Source organism: Pongo pygmaeus, chromosome 11 (genome assembly GCF_028885625.2).
Source record: "Pongo pygmaeus isolate AG05252 chromosome 11, NHGRI_mPonPyg2-v2.0_pri, whole genome shotgun sequence".
Taxonomy (NCBI): Eukaryota; Metazoa; Chordata; class Mammalia; order Primates; family Hominidae; genus Pongo; species Pongo pygmaeus.
In genome coordinates this window covers 110,548,152-110,567,816 of record NC_072384.2, presented here as the reverse complement: position 1 = coordinate 110,567,816, position 19,665 = coordinate 110,548,152, and the positions used below count along the sequence as shown (strand labels likewise).

At 36.0% G+C, this 19,665-nt stretch overlaps 1 protein-coding gene across 1 annotated transcript in view; it reads left to right on the top strand.

The window, feature by feature from the left end:
- The window catches only part of ACADL (acyl-CoA dehydrogenase long chain), a 39,017-nt gene that overhangs the window by 13,146 nt on the left and 6,206 nt on the right, over positions 1-19,665 (top strand). Inside the window, 5 exon segments of the mRNA XM_054478697.1 lie at positions 1,779-1,845; positions 6,250-6,426; positions 7,366-7,461; positions 8,598-8,711; positions 16,673-16,800. Coding sequence (XP_054334672.1) covers positions 1,779-1,845; positions 6,250-6,426; positions 7,366-7,461; positions 8,598-8,711; positions 16,673-16,800 — 582 coding nt within the window.

The following is a 19,665-nucleotide window of genomic DNA, read 5'->3' as shown; positions in this document are numbered from 1 at the left end:
ATGGTGAAACCACGTCTCTACTAATAATACAAAAAAATTAGCCAGGCATGGTGTCATACGCCTGTAATCCCAGATACTGGGGAGGCTGAGGCAGGAGAATCACTTGAACTGGGGAGGCAGAGGTTGCAACGAACCGAGATTGTGCCATTGCACTCTAGCCTGGGCAACAAGAGTGAAACTCAGTCTCAAAAAAAAAAAAAAAAAAAAAAAAAAATGCTGAGAGGCATAAAATATAAACACCACTGTATTTATTACTCTGTTTTTGCATTGCTATAAAAAATACCTGAAACTGGGTAATTTATAAAGAAAAGAGGTTTAAGTGGCTCACAGTTCCACTGGCTGTATAGGAAGCATGGCTGGGGAGGCCTCAGGAAACTTACAATCATGGCAGAAGGCAGAGGGGAAGCAGTCATGTCCTACATGGCCAGAGAAGCAGGAAGAGAGAGAAGGGAGATGTGCTACACTTTAAACAACCAAATCTCATGATAAGTAACTCACTGTTACAAGAACAGCAAGGGGAAAGTCCATCCCCATGATCCAATCAGCCCACCAGGCCCCCTCCTCCAACACTGAAGATCATAATTGAACATGAGATTTGGGTAGGGACACAGAGCCAAACCATATCACCCATATAAAGAGAACGAATTGGAAAAATTACACAAGTAATGTGGACTATTTACACACTCTGCTGTTTATTATAGGATATTAATAAAAATTGGGACCTAAGTGTTTTAACAATAGTGGATTTTTTTTTAAATTATGGTAAATCCATGATGATGCTCTGTTCAGCTAATAAGAAGTCATTAGATATTGTTAACAGATGAAAATCATATTATATGGTTCCAGTTTTATAAAAAAGCGTATATATGTATAGTTATGTCCATAGAAAAATATTGGAAAGATATACTTTTAAAATGTTCATTCCAGGAGATAAATTATTTTTAAAATTATTTTTCTCCTTTGGAATGCTGTCTGTATTCTTAATATTTTATTTACTAATATGTATTTCTTTTATATTTAGAAAAATAATCTATTCTACACTTAGAGCAGGTTTGTTAGAAAAAAAATGGCATTTGAGATGTACTCTTTTTTTTTTAGACAAATTCTCACTGTGTTACCCAGACTAGAGTGCAGTGGCATGATCATGCCTCACTGCAGCTTCAACCTCCCAGGCCCAACTGATCCTCTCACTTCAGCCTCCGAAGTAGCTGAGACCACAGGCGTCTGCCACCACACCCAACTAATTTTTTAACTTTTTGTAGAGATAGAGTCTAGCTTTGTTGCCCAGGCTGGTCTCAAACTCCTGGGATCAAGCAGTCCTCCCACCTCAGTATCCCAAGGTGCTGGGATTACAGGCATGAGCCACCATGCCTTGCCTAATAGCTAAATTTTTGATCAACAGAGACAGGGGAAGGAACCAAGGTGTTTAAAGGCAGCAAATTACATGGTGACACGTAATCTCAGGGATACAGTGAGGTTTGAAATGTCATGTGAGTCCCAATGGGGTCTCGAATGTTAGTTGGGCTTTGTTATACTACTGTATAAAATCTGGCTAATTTATATAATAAATCTTAATCATATATTCATTTGTGTACGTGCTTTAGAATATAATAGATGAGCATGGTTTTTCAGTGCAATTGTGCGAACATTCTTAATACTCAGCAATTTTATAATGGTGTAGCCAGTTTGAATAGTGTAATTTACATACATACTTATATCATTTGTATAAATTAATTTTTATCATTTGATGAATTTTTTATCTTTTCTTTCAATTACAGTGACTTACAAGGAATAAAAACAAATGCTAAAAAGGATGGAAGTGACTGGATTCTCAATGGAAGTAAGGTGTGTAAAAAGGGACTTCTATAGCCCTTCTTTTCAGAGTCATGCCATGGGTAACAATGTCTCAAAGACAACTCATCAATTCTATTAAATCTAGGGACTCAGGCAGGAATTGAATTTACCTAAGTTGTTTTGGATACAGTAAATTTACAACATATATTACTTAAGATCTGTGGTAGCTTCTTCTATATTTCATTTTGCATGTCCCCTCACTAATATGGCAAAGGTTGTTTTAGCTTCCAAACAACCCTTATCAAACCAGAAAAAGACAAGGTGAGGCTCACATTGCCCAAATGTGGGACAAATATTAATAATACTTAAACTTTATGTTGATAAAAGATTGGGGAAAAAGCTTTCTCATATAGATCAAGAAGAATTTCAAAAGATTCTAGGAGAAGGCCAGGTACAGTGGCTCACACCTGTAATCGCAGCACTTTGGGAGGCTGAAGCAAGAGATTGCTTGAGCCCAGAAGTTGAGACCAACCTAGGCAACAAAGTGAGACCCTGTCTCTACAAAAGTAAAAATTAAAAAAATTAGCTGGGCATGGTGGTGTGCCCTTTGGTCCCAGCTACTCACTCAGGAGGCTGAAGAGGGAGAATCACTTGAGCCAAGGAGGTTGAGACAGAGTAAGACCCCCTCTCAAAGAAAAAAAAAAAAAAAGATCCTAGGAGAAAAAGATATCAGTGATACAGTGATAGAATTTGAGAGCCATTTGAGAACCATTCAGTTCTACTAAATCAATCAACTCACTGGTAGAATTGGAGAGCGCTTCCAATTAAGGTTACAAATGGGCTCAGGATCTCTAATATCAATGAGGGCAAATGCATTTGATATCACTGAGGGCAAGTGATATTGCCCACCTAAAATAGTATCTGGTATATACTCAGTAAATATTTGTTGTTGACTGAGTGTTACATGAAGGAAAGATGTTCATTTTATTTACTGTTCTAAAACAATCTTTCTGAAAATACGTGCCAAAGTCTGTTGAAGAATTAGTTTTTATAAGTGTGGGCTATTATCTCTGTATTTACAAAATTGAATCACTGTTGTTCTTCAAATATACTTTAATAAATATTTGCTTAAATAATTTCTCCTAAGAATTACAATTAAACGGATGATAGCTCCAACATATAATCAGTTAACTCCTCGCATACAGAAGGCTTGTTTTGAAAGGGGAGTGGGATATTTGGTCAGAAGTGAAATGGGAACCACATTCTCTTATGCCTCTAGCTCTCTAAGCAGACCTCGTCTGCTCAGCCATAGGGTTTTGTGGGAACCACACAGGAAAAGTACCACTGACTCTGTTTCAAAAACTCTATTAGAAATAGCAACAAATTGAAAGCAAGTAAAAGTAAAGGAATGGGTAAGCAAATACAATGCATCTGAACAAATGTGCAGCCATTAACACTAGCAACACAAAGTTTTTAACAGTACAGGAAATAATTATACATTAAGTGAAAAAACAGGATGTAGAATGCAAGTATAGAAACATTTTTACTATATTAAAATTTAAAAATATGAGAAAGGAAATTATCAATGATAGTTGTATTACTATGTACTTACGGAGAATTATATTTTCCTTTTTCTTTAGAACTTTACATTCTCTATATAATATCTGCAATGATTTTCTGTTATTTTATAAGCATTTAATATCCTCCTACCACCCAAAAATGTTGGCCCTCATTAGGGATAATTTCAGCCCTATTCAAACTTTGGAGTGTCATAATTAGGAAACAAACTGAGAAAGTCCACTTGCAAGGAAAATTCTCATATAACTGTATTAGAAAGGGGGATCCACCATGGTGTTAAAACTCACATTAGGTCGCACTATTGTAGAAATGGTTCAGATTTTATTAATCCTTTGCTATAATTACTTCCAATAAGAACTTCTGGAGAACTCCACTTGATTTACCAAATTGAGCTCAGCGTATTAAAATGAATAGTTTTTGCCCAATGAATTGCTCCTCCCTTCCTTTCCATTCCATTGTTTATTTATTATCTGTAGTTAAAACATGTATGAGACCATTTTAGAGCATACTGTAGATACTAATTCCTGGATGCTGTGTGATGCAAAACAAACAAAAAAGCACTCATAGCATTTCAACTGTGGCAGCTATACAGATGTTAGGGGCTACACAGAAAGGTAGGAGCTTGGTAGACTTATAAGGTTTTTGAGCAAGGGAGTGGTGTAATGGAGCAATACTGTTGAAAAAATATTTTTGCCAAGATGTATAGAATTTTTTTTGAGGAACATCTTTTTCAAAATATATTTTTAAAACATCCTTTGGCCTCCTCTGTGCCAAAAAGAATTCTAAGCACTTAAGATAGATATATGAATAGGAAATGGCTAGGAGCTCCTAGTAAGGAGGCACGTTGATGATCTTTTATTATTGTGTCACCTATAACCATACTGACATCACTATCTTCATTTGCTGTTGTGTAGACGACACTAACATTATTTGCCCATTTTTCATTATTTGTATGTTTCAGTGCTATGCATTTTAGGTGATGGGAGTAACCAACATCATTTTATACCCCTACTATTTCAAAGGGAGAGAGATAAAAACAGATCATTTTGGTAAATTTGAGGTGTTGTAGGAGCGCTTAACCCAAATTGGAGAATTTGAGACTTTTGGCCAATCTGATGTCTAAACCATCCAGGATGAGTACAATTCATTGCAGCAGAGTTGGAAAAGGGCCTTTCCCAAGTAGCAGAAACAAGATTTTCAAAGACTCATAGGTCAGGAAGACCTCGCAATGTGATGGAAAGCAAGTAGTTTAGTAGAGCTGACTGAAGGACAGGAAATTGGGGAAAGTGGGACAAGCAGTAAGCCAGGTAAGGAGAGGTAAGCTAGTGCCAGTTTGTGATAAGTTTTCTATTTCCTGCTAAGGGTTTTGAATTTATCCTGAAGCCTATTCGGAGCTATTCAAAAATTTTTAAGTGTGAAGGTAATAGGATCAGATTGCATTTAGAAAAATCTCTTTGACATCATGATGAATGATACAGCTGTAGAGAGATGTTTTAGGAACTTAAGAAATGATGAGGGCTGGAAATAAGGTAATTACAATAGACTTGAAAGGAAGTGAATAAATTCCAAAAGTATTAAGATGGGTTAGAAAAAACTAGATGCTGAATTGAATATGAAGCAGGATGATAACGTAATTTATTGAAGCATTCATTGAGATAGGGAAATAGGTTGACAATCAGGATTGGATAGGAGTAGGGGTGGGAAGGAATATGTCCTGCCCATGAGTCATCAGGTGGAACTATCCAGAAGCAAGTACATATTCAGGTCCAGGTCCTATCAGGAAATGTGGCTTACCAGGAGTTTGAGGCTGCAATGAGCTATGGTCACACCACTGCACTCCAGCCTGGGTAAGAGAGACCCTGTCTCTAAAAAAAAGAAAAGAAACATGGCTTAGATAAAGATTTGGAGACATCAGCATGTAGAGGGTGACTCAAGCCATGAAAATGATTGAGATGAACCAGGAAAGATGCAGAATGAGAAGATAATTATTAATATTTGCTCTGAGTATACTTTGTTTTCTGAATCAATATCATCTGATAATCCCTCTCATTTGGCTTGTCATTTTTCCCTCCTTAGTCATAGTTTCCTGTTTAGACCATTTTAAAGGAAGCAGAATATCAATTACAAAAATCAAAAATAGTCCTTTTCAAAAACTGATAAATCTGAGAATAAATAATATAGTGCCATTTACAGCAGATTTTCTTTATTTTTATTTTTATTTTATTTTATTTTATTTTTTTCTAGAGACAGGGTCTCACTGTGTCACCCAGGTTGGAGTGCAGTGGTACAATCATAACTCACTGCAACCTCAAACTCCTGGGCTCAAGCGATCCTCCTGCCTCAGCTTCCTGTGTAGCTTGGACTATATATAGGTGCACACTACCACATCAGCTAATTTTTAATTTTTTTGTCTCTACTATTTTGGCAGGGCTAGTCTTGAACTCCTGAGCTCAAATGATCCTCTTGCCTCGGCTTCCCAAAGTGCTGGGGTTACAGGTGTGAGCCACCGGGCCCAGCCAGATCTTCTTTTCTTATCAGTGGCTTCCTTCTAAAATACAATTTATCATCATAATAGACAATTTGGTTTCATTTTTAAAGAACATAATAATCTCTGTTTATTATTATTATGTATAATATTAATAGTGAAAAGAAAATCTATAGGTTTCATTCTTTGAAGCATTAAGTAATTTTTCCCCTGATCCTTGATAACATCATGTGTGAATAATCAACTCTGCAGATATTTGGGTAGCGTACAGAGAGAGGTATCAAGCATGTCTTGTCTGTTTTAGTTTTCTGTAATATACTTTCTCCCAATCATAACTTGCACATAGACTTGAATTATCATGGTGCATTAATAATGTATTTGGAGTTTTGCAGGTGTTCATCAGTAATGGGTCATTAAGTGACATTGTGATTGTAGCTGCAGTCACAAATCATGAAGCTCCCTCCCCTGCCCATGGTATTAGCCTTTTTCTGGTGGAAAATGGAATGAAAGGATTTATCTAGGGACGAAAGCTACATAAAATGGGATTAAAAGCCCAGGTGAGTGATAATGTAAATCATATTCAGATACTAATTGAGTTTACTGTTAATCAGATAGGAGACTTACATAGAGGATTACATGTGGCACAATTTTATTTCCTATGCTGAATTCCTAAAATATGCTTTTCTGATGTGGTAATGAGATTTATCCTCATTTATACCACTCTATCTTTCTGATGGTCAGCAATAGAAATGAATCAAGGTATTCTGAATATCTGTTTTAGAAATGGCAAAATTAACTACATGGTAACAAGCCATCTATTTGTAAAATGTATTAAAGAAAAATATGAAGTAAAAACAAAGTGTGGCCAGGCATGGTGGCTCACACCTGTAATCCCAGCACTTTGGGAGGCTGAGGCCAGTGGATCACCTGAGGTCAGGAGTTTGAGACCAGCCTGGTCAACATGGTGAAACCCCATCTCTACTAATAATAAAAAATTAGCCGGGTGTGGTGGCAGGCACCTGTAGTCCCAGCTACTCAGGAGGCTGAGGCAGGAGAATCACTTGAACCCAGGAGGCAGAGGTTGCAGTGAGCCAAGATCACACCACTGCACTCCAGCCTGGGCAACAGAGTGAGACTCTGTCTCAAAAAAAATAAAACAAACAAACAAAAAAAAACCCAGAAAATGTTCTTTCTATACATTACCAAAAATACATGTTTTGCTTAATATGTATTAGAAATCCTAAGTTCCAAGTACCTTGAGAACTGGACAGTATTAGAGCTGGAATGATAGTGTATTGCAGTAGGAAAGCCACAAGGTTTAGAATCAGATGGCTGTGGGTTCAAATCCCTGGTTTACCACTTACTAGTTATGTTCATTAACTACTCCAACTTGGCTTCCAATTTGTGTTTTGTTTTTTTGGAAAAAATAATATTCACTTCAATATTCACTGGGTTATTGGAAGATTTAAATGAGATCATTCTCTACATTTTTTGTACAGTCTTTTAAGATACCGCAGAACTATTTGAAGGTACGGTTGCCAGCTAGTGCCCTACTTGGAGAAGAGAATAAAGGCTTCTATTACATCATGAAAGAGCTTCCACAGGTCAGAAGTGTTTAAAGATTCCATCTTTTGACTGAATAATGAATTGGAATAGAATAATATAGAAACATGTTATTTCTATATTATGCATGCAAATTTAGACATGCAAAACTTGTGAAATAGCTAATCATTTGAGTATTAAAGTTGTAATAAAAGTATGAGTCTTATAAGGTAGTTAAGTAAATAACTGAACTCAGTAATATCCAATCAAAGCTTACAAAGTGAGTAGGAAAAACAGATATTTCAGTTCTGTGATTCCTTCTTAGAATGATTTTAGCTTCTTAACTCCAATTCATAAACTTTTAGCTCTTTGTAAGGAAATGTCAGGCAAAACATTTGATAGTTTGCCAGTTTTTAAATAATAACTGTGAATCAAAGGGAAAAGTATAAAATTCAGACTGAAAAGTTGTAGCCACATAGGGTTGGTCCCTAAACAGCTATGGTTTTAAAGTATGGTTGACAAGTGATTATTGAGCCTCAGATGCCAGTGTAAGGGGGTACTCCTGCCTAGTGACTGCCATGAAAATCACCAGCATGATGGAATTAAACTGACTAAGGCTACTTTTACATTAATAGGTAGAATTTAACTTATGTGCCTTAAGATGTTTATTTCCACAGATATATTGAGTCATACAGTGTGCAGAGATTAATAAATTGAAATAAGCAACTAGGGATTGTTTTTAACTCACATGTGAGTAAAGAGAAGAAAAATTAAATTGCATATATATAATGAAGACAGTCATTCATGGGCATGGTGTTATGTGACTGTTGTCCCAGCTACTCGGGAGGCTGAGGTGGGAGGATCACTTGAGCCCTGGAATTCCAGGATGTAGTGAACTATGATTGTGCAACTCTACTCCATTTTTGACAACAGAGTGAGACTTCGTCTCTTAAAAATTTAAAAAGATTATAAAAAAATAAAGGCAGTCATTCATAAAAATAAAGGATTTGCTTTAGAAAGTGATTAGAGATATGTCAAAAGAATCTCATAAATCTGTTTTCTTATAAGGAGTTAAGATATAAATTAATCTTTATGAGTTCATTATAAAGATAATTTATAGGATTTATCGTAATTGAAATTGTGTGAAAATCACTTGCATAATTAGAATAATGTTTAAGACCTAATTTTTGTGTTATAGGAAAGGCTGTTAATTGCTGATGTGGCAATTTCAGCTAGTGAATTCATGTTTGAAGAAACCAGGAACTATGTTAAACAAAGAAAAGCTTTTGGCAAAACAGTTGCTCACCTACAGGTAAGCTTGTCACTGTGGTTTAGTATTAGATGATACCAGTTTACTCATCTGAAATGGCCTGGGGTAAACAGAAGTTTGGGTTATTTTCATGTAAGGTGATATTAGAAACCATGGAAGTGGATGAGATCACTAAGGAGAGATAGTAGAGAGTAAGACAGGAAGTGGTCTTAGGACACAGTCCTTGAGGAAGACTACAAGATTTAAAGGTAGAATTCATATTTGGAATTCATATTGTCTGAAAAGGAGGAGCCTGTAAGATGACTGAGAATGAATAAACAGAAAGGAGAAAGCAAATCAGGAGAGCTTTGTCACAGAAGCTGGAAGGAAAGAGGGCTTCATGGAGTAGGGAGTGGGATCAATTGCTGCTTAGGGGGAAAATAAGATGAAGGGCAAAGAGTGTTCATTGAATACAATGATATGGAGATTATTTAGTAAGAGCCATTAATGGAGGCGGAGGGTGACACACCCGAGTGAGTAGACAGAAATGAGGACGTAAAACAATACTGATGGTAGGCAACTCTTTCCTGAGTTTGGCTGTGAATGGTAGTTGAGAGAAAGGGTGGTAAGGGAAGAGGGGAGGGGAAGGAGATTTGAGAGTCAAGGGAGATATTTGGGAGTTATTAATTTTTTGTCGTTATTGTTAGGATGGGAATGTGGGTGCATATTTTAATACCTATATATAAAGAAAGGATTTAATAAAGAGGGAAAGGTTGTAGATAGGAAGGAAATAATCAACTGCGTAAGGTCTTTGAGAAAGGGTGAGTTTGTGGATGCTGACACATGGAAAGATAGGCCTTCCCATCAACAAGAGAGGGATTCCTTCATTTGCACAGGAAGAAAGGAACAAAGGACGTCTATGAGTTCAGACAGATACATCACTCTGTTGGTAGAAAACTACAAAAGTTCTTTATAGAAGACTTCTATTTCTTTAAATAACGTGGCCAGGCACACTGGCCACTTTAAATAACTGGCCAGGCACACTGAGATCACGCCTGTAATCTCAGCACTTTGGGAAGCTGAGGCAGGCAGATCACTTGAGGTCAGGAGTTCGAGACCAGCCTGGCCAACATGGTGAAACCGTGTCTCTACTAAAAATACAAAAATTAGCCGGGCATGGTGGTGCACACCTCTAATCCCAGCTACTCGGGAGGCTGAGGCAGGAGAATCACTTGAACCCAGGAGGTAGAGGTTGCAGTGAGCCAAGATCGCACCACTGAACTCCATCCAGCCTGGGCTACAGAGCAAGACTCCATCTCAAAAATAAATAAATAAATAAACAACAATAGGGAAAGTTAGTCCTTGAAAGACAGGTGAGTGAAGGAGGCATGGAGGTGTTGCAGAAGGGTGAAGGAGGTATAAAATAGCTTCTTCAGAATGAGAAACTGAACTACTTTCTGCTTCGTGTGTATCAATCAGCTTTATGATAAGAGTTTAGCTTCCCAGGTACAAACATAGAGAAAAGACAGATGATTGTGTTTACCTAGGATTGAGTTTTCCCAGGAACTTGAGGGTTTTTGCAAAAGAACTCAGTGGCTGCAGTCACTAAATATGCTAATTAAATTTTAGACCCTATAGTTTCTTTTTAAATGAAGGAATAGTTTATAATTCCTTCATGTGGTCATCAAATTGGCAAAACATCTCACCAGCAAAAAACCTGGAGTTGGGATTTGACTTAAAAATTTTTAAGTAAAATGACTGGCTGAAAGGCTTTGTGAAGGGAAAGGTAGAAATGAAACAACTTGTGGCTTTTCAGAACCAGTATTCTAGAAATTATGTTCAAGTGTGGTTTATGTCCTAACACAGCTACTTGAATCTCTGTAGTCTAGGCGTGTTCTCTCTCTCAAAAATAGTTTCCTATTTGTAAATATATAAAATGTATTTGATTTGCAAAATTGTAAAATTTTATGACTATAAATCTTTAAAATTTAAACGTTTGTAAATATTTATAAAATATTTTCCTATTTGTGAATATCAGAGACTGCCGCATGGCGTTGTTGTGAGGATTATGTTGTAGAAAAAACTGGGTTCTTGTCACATGACCGGGATAATTTAGGCACACAGACACATTGTAGATTGAGTAGGGCAGGGTTTATTAAATGAAAAGGAAAAAGGAACTCTCAGCAAAGTGAAAGAAAGTCCTGCTAGCAGTTCTCCTGCCTCACAGATTGAATCCTAGGTCATCACACAGGAACAGGAGAGGCTAGGCTCCTCTCCTCTGCAAACTTCCCGAGGCTCCACCCCGTCCTCCCAGTGCATAGGTGGGCATTATTCACAAAGGATCAGATGGGACAGGGCAGGCTTCATCTGGGACCAGCAGTGGGGTTTTTCAGCCTTTAGGCTGTTTAGGCTTGAAGGCAGGGTTTCACCAGAGACCCTCAGCTGTCTCCTGTCTCTATCAATTAGATGGGGTAATATACATAAAGTGCTTGGAATATTGCCTGGCAAAGTAAGCCTACATTAAAATTAGCTGTTATCCTTATTTTATTCCTTACATAATGCCTTGCTCCATTTTGTTTCAATATGGGAGACCTTTTTATCATCTACTTCCTCTTGCTCTTGATCTAGACCCTCTTTTTGTCATTTTGGGAACTGTTTGCTACCTGTATTGTCATGAAATTAACTTTTTCCATCCTGAAAAAAGTCTTTACATCCTAACTTTTCTTATTGACATAACAAACCTAAAACAGTTGTTCTGAATCTCTAAAAATGAGGTACACTCAATCAAGAAAACATTTAACAAAACAATATGACTTGACTTGACTAAATTCTGATTTCCTTAAGAGCAAGGATGTTATACTTTATATTCTCTTTCATTTATGGATCACTGATTTACACGTATCAATGGTTCACAGTGAATGCCCTTTCACCCAGGTGTTTAGAAATGTCAGGAATGGGGTGGAGGTGGGTGTGCACAGTTGACTGGAGGTATAACTTGTATAGTGCCCTGGAGGACAGTGTTGTTAAATGTCCTGTAATTCACATTTGGATTACAACTAATTGTGTCACTCAAAATATCAATAATTTCCCATTGAGAAACACTGACGTATATGATTTTTTCCTTTTTGCTTCACTGAACAAATATATATTGATTGCCTCCTAAGGGTGTTCAACTGTAATTTGATGGGTGTAACTGTAGAAACACATACTATGCTCCTGGCAATATGAAGAAAGTGTTACCACTTGATATCACTCTGATTTTCTCAACTGTACCCAAAGTGGAATGAGTATCATTTGCTTCTGAAATCCAACCACCACCACTTAAACATCAAAAATGTTTACTAAAACACTTATACCAAGGCCAGGCATAGTGGCTCACACCTATAATCCCAGCACATTGGGAGGCCTAGGCAGGCAGATTGCTTGAGCCCAGGATTTTGAGACCAACCTGGGCAACGTGGCAAAACCTCATCTCTACAAAAAATACAAAAATTAGCCAGGTGTGGTGGTGTGCGCCTGTAGTCCCAGCTACTCAAGAGGCTAAGGTGGGAGAATCACTTGAGCCCTGGAGGCAGATGTTGCAGTGAGCTGAGATCTCACTATTGTACTCTAGCCTGAGTGACATAGTAAGACCCTGTCTCCCTGCTCCCCACAAAAATGAATACAAAAACAAAAATATACCTTTAGCCTTATTTTGGCTAAAGGTATAACAGTTGAATGAAAAGACATGTTTCCATTCCTTTGGAAATCTACATTTCCTGTGTTTATGAACTTAATACTAGATTACAACAAGGATGACTATAATATTACCCAGATTGCCTGAATGGCTCAGAAAGCATGTAATTTGACATTTAACCATGAAGGAAATAGGAAAGTAATCCATATTGTTTTCTCATAGGGGAAAAATATTCTTTTAAGATATATATTTATTGTATTTTAATAGCAAAAAATAAATAATTTTAATCATTCCTTTTTAAAGAAGTATCATTTTATTGCCTTCTTTCAAAGTTAGTTCCCTAAACTTTCAGTAGGTGGCAGTAGCATTCTACTTCCACAGGTCACATTATTGATAGCTAGTAGTATTGTTTTCCAAGTATATGTTCTGAGATTTCTGCGATGTCTTCTGATATTCTTATTTTATCTACATAAATATATTTGAATAATATTTTCATATTTCAAGCTAGGAGTATATTCAGAGACGATGAATAACCAATACTGTACATACCTATACCTTGTATTCGAGAGCTGGGTACACTATGGTTCTAGTTATTCAATTGAAATAGAAGAGCTTTAAATGTTACAATATACTTGGTCACATGTCATTTTATAACTATATAACTACTCAGTTTCCATTCTTTTGGTATCCTTGAATTTTGAACATTTTGGGGCTTTCTGACCAGTTGAAATGCATGTCACAAAATTTATTTTCTTTTTAGAATAGAAACCTACTGTATGGATGTAGCAATAATTATTGGGATTCACGGAATAGACAATAAAACAGTAAAATCCAGATGTTAAATAATAATAATGGATATTATTGCTTGACTTCTCCCTATCTGCCAGACACTGCTAAGTGAATTGTCTCATTCTTTTTCTTCGCAAATCTATATAAGTATTTTAATTATTTTTATTTTACAGTTAAGGAAATTAAGGTATAGAGAGGTTAAGTAACTTGCCCCAAATTACACATATATTCTAATTCCAGAATCTACACTCTTTACCTATATACGGTTATTACTGCCCAGAAGTGCAAAGCAGATGGGCCTTTTTTCTTTTCCTATTTCCTTCACTCAGTGGGCAATGAAGTGAAAATGGAATGTTTTTTCTAATCTAATGAGAGCTCTTGGTTAGTCATTTCCTGTGTGGTATGTGTTCTTAATTCTAAGGGCATAAAGAATTAGGGAAAGGAATAGAGAGGAAAAAAAAAATAATACTTCTTCTTGACATGTGTCTAAAACAGGAATATCCAGTTCTTAAGACCTTGAGCATGGGATTAATTAACTATCAAATAGCAAACCTAGTGTGTTTTAAATTTTAACCATAATATATGACAGCAACTGATGCTGTTGTTTAAATGAATACTGGGCTAGATAACCTCTCCAAGGTGTTTTCCATTTCCATAATTCTATGATTCTAAGAATTCTGTCATTCAGAACTCTGAAAAAGACTCCATCCAGCCCACTTAGTAACTTCAGAATAATTTTTTAATGCTAGTTGCAGTATTATTTATTAACAAATATAAATGACTTAAAAATACTGCTATGACCTTGTCGATCATTCACAAAGAGCACTTGGCTAGTAATGTGTGGTCTAATTTCTAGTTGCCTTTGATTAGAGGATGATTTCAGAAAGCATAATGCAGTATCTGCAGTGAAAAGCAAAGACCAAATCTGTTTAGTAACGCTCAACCCAATGGCAAGAATACGTAAATATTTAATCTTTTTATCCTCAGAGAGTAAATTATGTACTCTTGGAGACATTATTCTCTCAGACCTCTGGACTTCACTGAATGCACTGATGCAAGAATTCTAAATCATTCCATTCTGGTTTGAAGTTTTACTTCAGCTTCTAGAAGTTTCCAGCATTTACAAAGGAACGACACTTGTATGAGAGAATCAGGCTTAGATATCTTTACTCTTTCATATTGTAAAGACAGTGCATAAATTCCCAAATGTGGCATCACGTAGGCAAGAAAATATCTTGAGACTTGTTGGATCCACCCTTATTTTCCAAATAAAGTGTCATACATAGTGTCATTGAACTAAACTAGGAGTAGGCTTAGAAACCATCTTCAGGGATTTTCATGGAATACTCATCTGTTTTCGATATATAGATTATTTGCCTATTTTTTTCTTTTTTTGTTCCATCTTTATATTGTCTATGAGTAAACTTGAATGTGTGGGTTGGGAGTGGGAAACTTTGTGCTGATTAAAGGGTAGATATTTGACCTAATTAAATATATGATGAATAGAAATGGAGATAGAAAAAATTAAGGGAAACAATAAGCGGGGAAGAAAGTTTTGATGTGACCCAGCATGTTCAGAATTAGAGGCCAGAATACAGAGATGGAAGGAGTGGGGTGCCAACCTTCTCATTGCTTAGTTTTGGAATCATTCGATGCCAGTTACATTCTCTGTTTCTAGAACAGGGTGAAATAAAATCGGGGAAAGACAGTCAGTTGGAGTTTTCATCAGCACGGTAGTTATGTTGATATACCTGTAAGGAATCTGCCCCTCAGAGCTTTACTCCACCTGATACACCTGGTCTTGCTTGGTCCTGGGTCTTTTTACACTCCCATTCTACTCTTTTCCAGAAATAGTAAGTATCAAAACTGTCCCAACCAACAATGACAGTGAAAGAATCAGTTTTATAACTTGAGAATTGCTGTAGCCAGCATTAAAAGCAGACCCTGTATCTTCTAAGAATGTGGCCCACCACCCTCCTTTGAGAACACAGCTGTGGCTTTGGACTTGGCAGTACCTAGATGGGATGTGTTTAATTTCTAGTTTGAGTTTCACGGCACCACCTTTGCCTGTAATTTTCCATGTGTATGCTTTCTATTAGCCACAGTGAAGTTCTTACTCATTTCACAGCAGAATAACCAGAACTCTGTTTCTATCTGAATTTTCACAAAGAAGATAGGCCAGCTGACCATATCTGGGCCTTGGACCTAAGAAATCAACTAGAATGGAGTATACTTTTGGAGCTACCCAAAGTGGGAACCCAGTGTTTCAAGTTCAAGCCAATTTCCTGAGGGAGGCTCAAGAGTCAGTGCCAAAGAGAACAGATATAAACTCCAAGTTCAGAGTGTGAGAGCCTAGAGTCAGGAATGAAATAAAGCTTGATTGAAGCAAGGACAGTCAGGAACAATTGAGAATGGTCTAAATAGAATGATTTCCAAAAACGCTAATGCATTGTCCATGGCCAGCAGGAGGAGGTAGGTACATAGCTATATTAACATTGATAATCCCAGACCATTCAGTCCAAGCTAGAGACTGCTAAACAAGCTATTGAGAAGTGTGGGAGGTGTATTCATCCATTTTCGTACTGCTATGAAGAAATACCTGAGACTGGGTAATTTATTAAAAAAAAAAACAAGGTTTAATGGACTCACAGTTCCACATGGCTGGGGAGGCCTCATAATCATGGCGGAAGGTGAAGGAGGAACAACAGCACATCTTACATGGTAGCAGGCAAAACAGTGTGTGCAAGGGAACCGCTCTTTATAAAACCATCAGATCTCATGAGACTTACTCACTATCACAAGAACATCATGGGACAAACCCACCCCCATGATTCAATTATCTCCCACCACGTCCCTCCCACAACATATGGGGATTATGGGAGCTACAATTCAAGATAAGATTTGGGTGGGGACAGAGCCAAACCATATCAGAAGGGATAATGTGAAGGGATGAAAGAGGATGAGGGTACTGGACTTTGATCTCTTTAGTACCCTGATTTTATTCTATTGCTTTCTACAGATCTAGATTAAATACTGTGCAATATTAAATAATACCTTATAAATATTTTGATGTGTTTATGAACATATATAGAAACCCCCTGTCCCTCCAGATGTTAGAAGCAGAGTAGCAAAATCTGTATACTTAATTTCATTAATAAAGAAAAAAATCTTCAAGGATTTAATCTCTGGAGGAAAATACAATAGGTGTTTTCAACAGCTGTACCTAAATAACTGTACCACAAGATGGTGCTCACACATTAAAGTCATGTGCTGTTTTTCAAGAAGTTTGCCTCGTCTAAATTTTACAATCCGAAACAAGATATTATTTATGTTTTAAACTATTTTTGCATCTTTTAGCACAAATTTCCTTAGCACTGAAATATAGTGAGTTTTAAATTTAAGCTGATTTGGTAACAAATGCCATTTTTATGGAGGAAAAAACCAACAATTCCACTTTTGTTTGCCCTAAAGATCTTTTATTGTATAATTTCTGGTATGTTAAGTGGGTTGAAGTTTATATTTCTACCATGCTCACTTTTTTATTTCCTTTAAATTCAAGACAGTGCAACATAAATTAGCAGAATTAAAAACATATATATGTGTAACCCGAGCATTTGTGGACAACTGTCTCCAGCTGCATGAAGCGAAACGTTTGGACTCCGCCACTGCTTGCATGGCGAAATATTGGTATGCATGCTACAGTAATTAGAGTGTGGTGTGTGCTCACACTGATATGGAATTCTGCCAATTTTAAGCTCAGCCTTGAGGGTCTTAAAGGAAGAAATCTGTGAAATGAAAAATAAAAGTGAGACTCAACTTTTAAAAAAAATGCTAAAAAGTTCCATTAAGCATATGTATAATGTGCTAAAAATTTTTCAAGTTGGTATTTAATTTTTTTATCTTAATAGGCAAGCAAAGTTTTGTATTTAATTCTTAACTTGCTATTGAAAATAAAATATTAAGAGTGGGATAATGAAGAGTGATATTGATAGGATGACTGATTCATTCATTCAAGTAATAGTTTAATTTCAAATTATCTGAAGAGTGGCAGTACAGTGAGGCTGAAAGGGAACAGTAAAACTTGGGAGTCTTGAGATAGAGTCCCAATTCTTTTATTAAATAACTATAATTAAACTTAATTCCATCCAGGAAAATGTTTCTGTTATCTGTGAAATGACTAAGTTGGACAGGATTTTTCTATTTAAGGTGCTTTCCAAATGTAAGAAAAAATTCAGGAAGAACTGACTGTCCAATCAAAGTTTCACAGGCTCTATTAAGTGAAAGGAGAATAAAAATCCTATTAAGTTTAGAAAGACTTCGATTTGAATTAAAGATTATTAGCAATGGTGTTAAAGATGAGTTGAATGAAAAAACATCCCTGTATGTCAGACTTTTGTATATTTTAAGATTTTAGAATATACAGTCTAAATCAGATTCTGGAAGTAGATTTGGTTTCCTCTTTTTAAAAACAAACATTCTCCCATATCATTAGCCCAAGACTAACCTAGAATAAATTCCTGTCATTATTCATTAACTTGTGTTCAGTTCAGTCACAGGTAGAACAGGGGAAATATTTTGTGCTTTATGTAATGATCCCATAATAACAAAATTGCCAGGTTGAAAAATAATATGGAATTACTTTTCAAAAACTTGCACTTTTGAGGAGACTTTTTATATTTACATTTACAATAAGTTCTTTGACTAGTGGCAAAAAGTGTAAAAAAAATTTACATATTTTTGGAAAAAGAGAAGTTTGGATAGCCACTGACCTTGTTATTTGAAAACCTCAGGTTTATACACATGCTCGTATTTCACATTGAAACACAGGAGGCAACCAGTTATAGCCCAGTAAATATTTCACTAAAATACTTGCCAAATATAAAAAATTATCAAATTCCAAATATTATTGTCCCCAAAGTCTTGTCTATTAATAATTATATTGTTAATATATTGCTTAGAAATATCCTCACCTGTCGTATGGTTTGAGTTTAAAATTATTTTAAATAAAAAGAAGTATCTATCCTTATTTTTGCTTTATGCTTCCCACTATCGAAAAATAAGTAGTGGGGTGCTGTAGCTTGCCACTGTAGTAACTCCTACTCAAGAAGCTGAGGTGAGAGGATACTTTGAGCCCAGGAGTTCAAGACTGTAATGAGCTATGATTATGCCGCTGTACCCCAACCTAGGCCATAGAGTGGGTGAGACTCCATCACTGAAACAAACACACAAACAAGAAAGAAAGGAAAGAAAGAAAGAAAGAAAGAAGGAAAGAGAAAGAAAGAAAGAAAGAAAGAAGGAAGGAAGGAAGGAAGGAAGGAAGGAAGGAAAGGAAGGAAGGAAGGAAAGGAAGGAAGGAAGGAAGGAAGAAAGAAAGAAAGAAAGGAAAGAAAGAAAGAAAGAAAGAAAGAAAGAAAGAAAAGAAAAATAAGTAAAAAAGAATTTTGAACTAACATATTTTTAGGTTAAGGTGAATAAAATCTCTATCATGAATTTTAATGATAGAATTGTGATATTATCAGAAAAGAATTTTTCTCAAGCACTACATGTTCATGTATACAAACATTATATATAATACTAATACACACACTTCAGGAATAATAATCTCTATAAAATTTTCTAATGTTTCCTATATGATAGCAAATACTTTGTTAGTCTGCCCTGTTAGGTTTTCACTTTTATCTTCAATTTATTTCTGAAAAGTCAGAACCCTAAAAAATTGCTTTTTTTTTTTTTTTTTCTGTTTTTTGGTTTAGTTCTGCTAGTTTATTCAATATTTACCTTGTCCCTGTTCAACAAACATTTAATTTTGCATTTTACTGGAAATGCAAAATTAAATGTTTTCCTGTATCGAAAGAAACAAGAATAGGTGCTTATAAAATAATATAACTATAATTACTTATAAAATAAAATAATATAACCACTGTGGTAGAACTACACATGCAGTATATGAACAATGAAGAAGTTTCCCACCTCACACTTTGGACTATGGGATTAGAAAAGGCTTCTTGGAGGAAGTTTGCTGAAGTGATTCTTTTTTTTTTTTTTTTAAGTTTCTTTTTTTTTTTTTTGGTTTCTTTTTTTTTTAATTTATTTTATTTTTTTATTTTTTTATTTTATTTTTTATTTTTTCTTCTTCTTATTATTATTATACTTTAGGCTCTATGGTACATGTGCGCAACGTGCAGGTAAGTTACATATGTATACATGTGCCATGCTGGTGCGCTGCACCCACCAACTCGTCATCTAGCATTAGGTATATCTCCCAATGCTATCCCTCCCCCCTCCCCCCACCCCACAACAGTCCCTGAAGTCTGATGTTCCCCTTCCTGTGTCCATGTGTTTTCATTGTTCAGTTCCCACCTATGAGTGAGAATATGCGGTGTTTGGTTTTTTGTTCTTGCGATAGTTTACTGAGAATGATGATTTCCAATTTCATCCATGTCCCTACAAAGGACACGAACTCATCATTTTTTATGGCTGCATAGTATTCCATGGTGTATATGTGCCACATTTTCTTAATCCACTCTATCATTGTTGGACATTTGGGTTGGT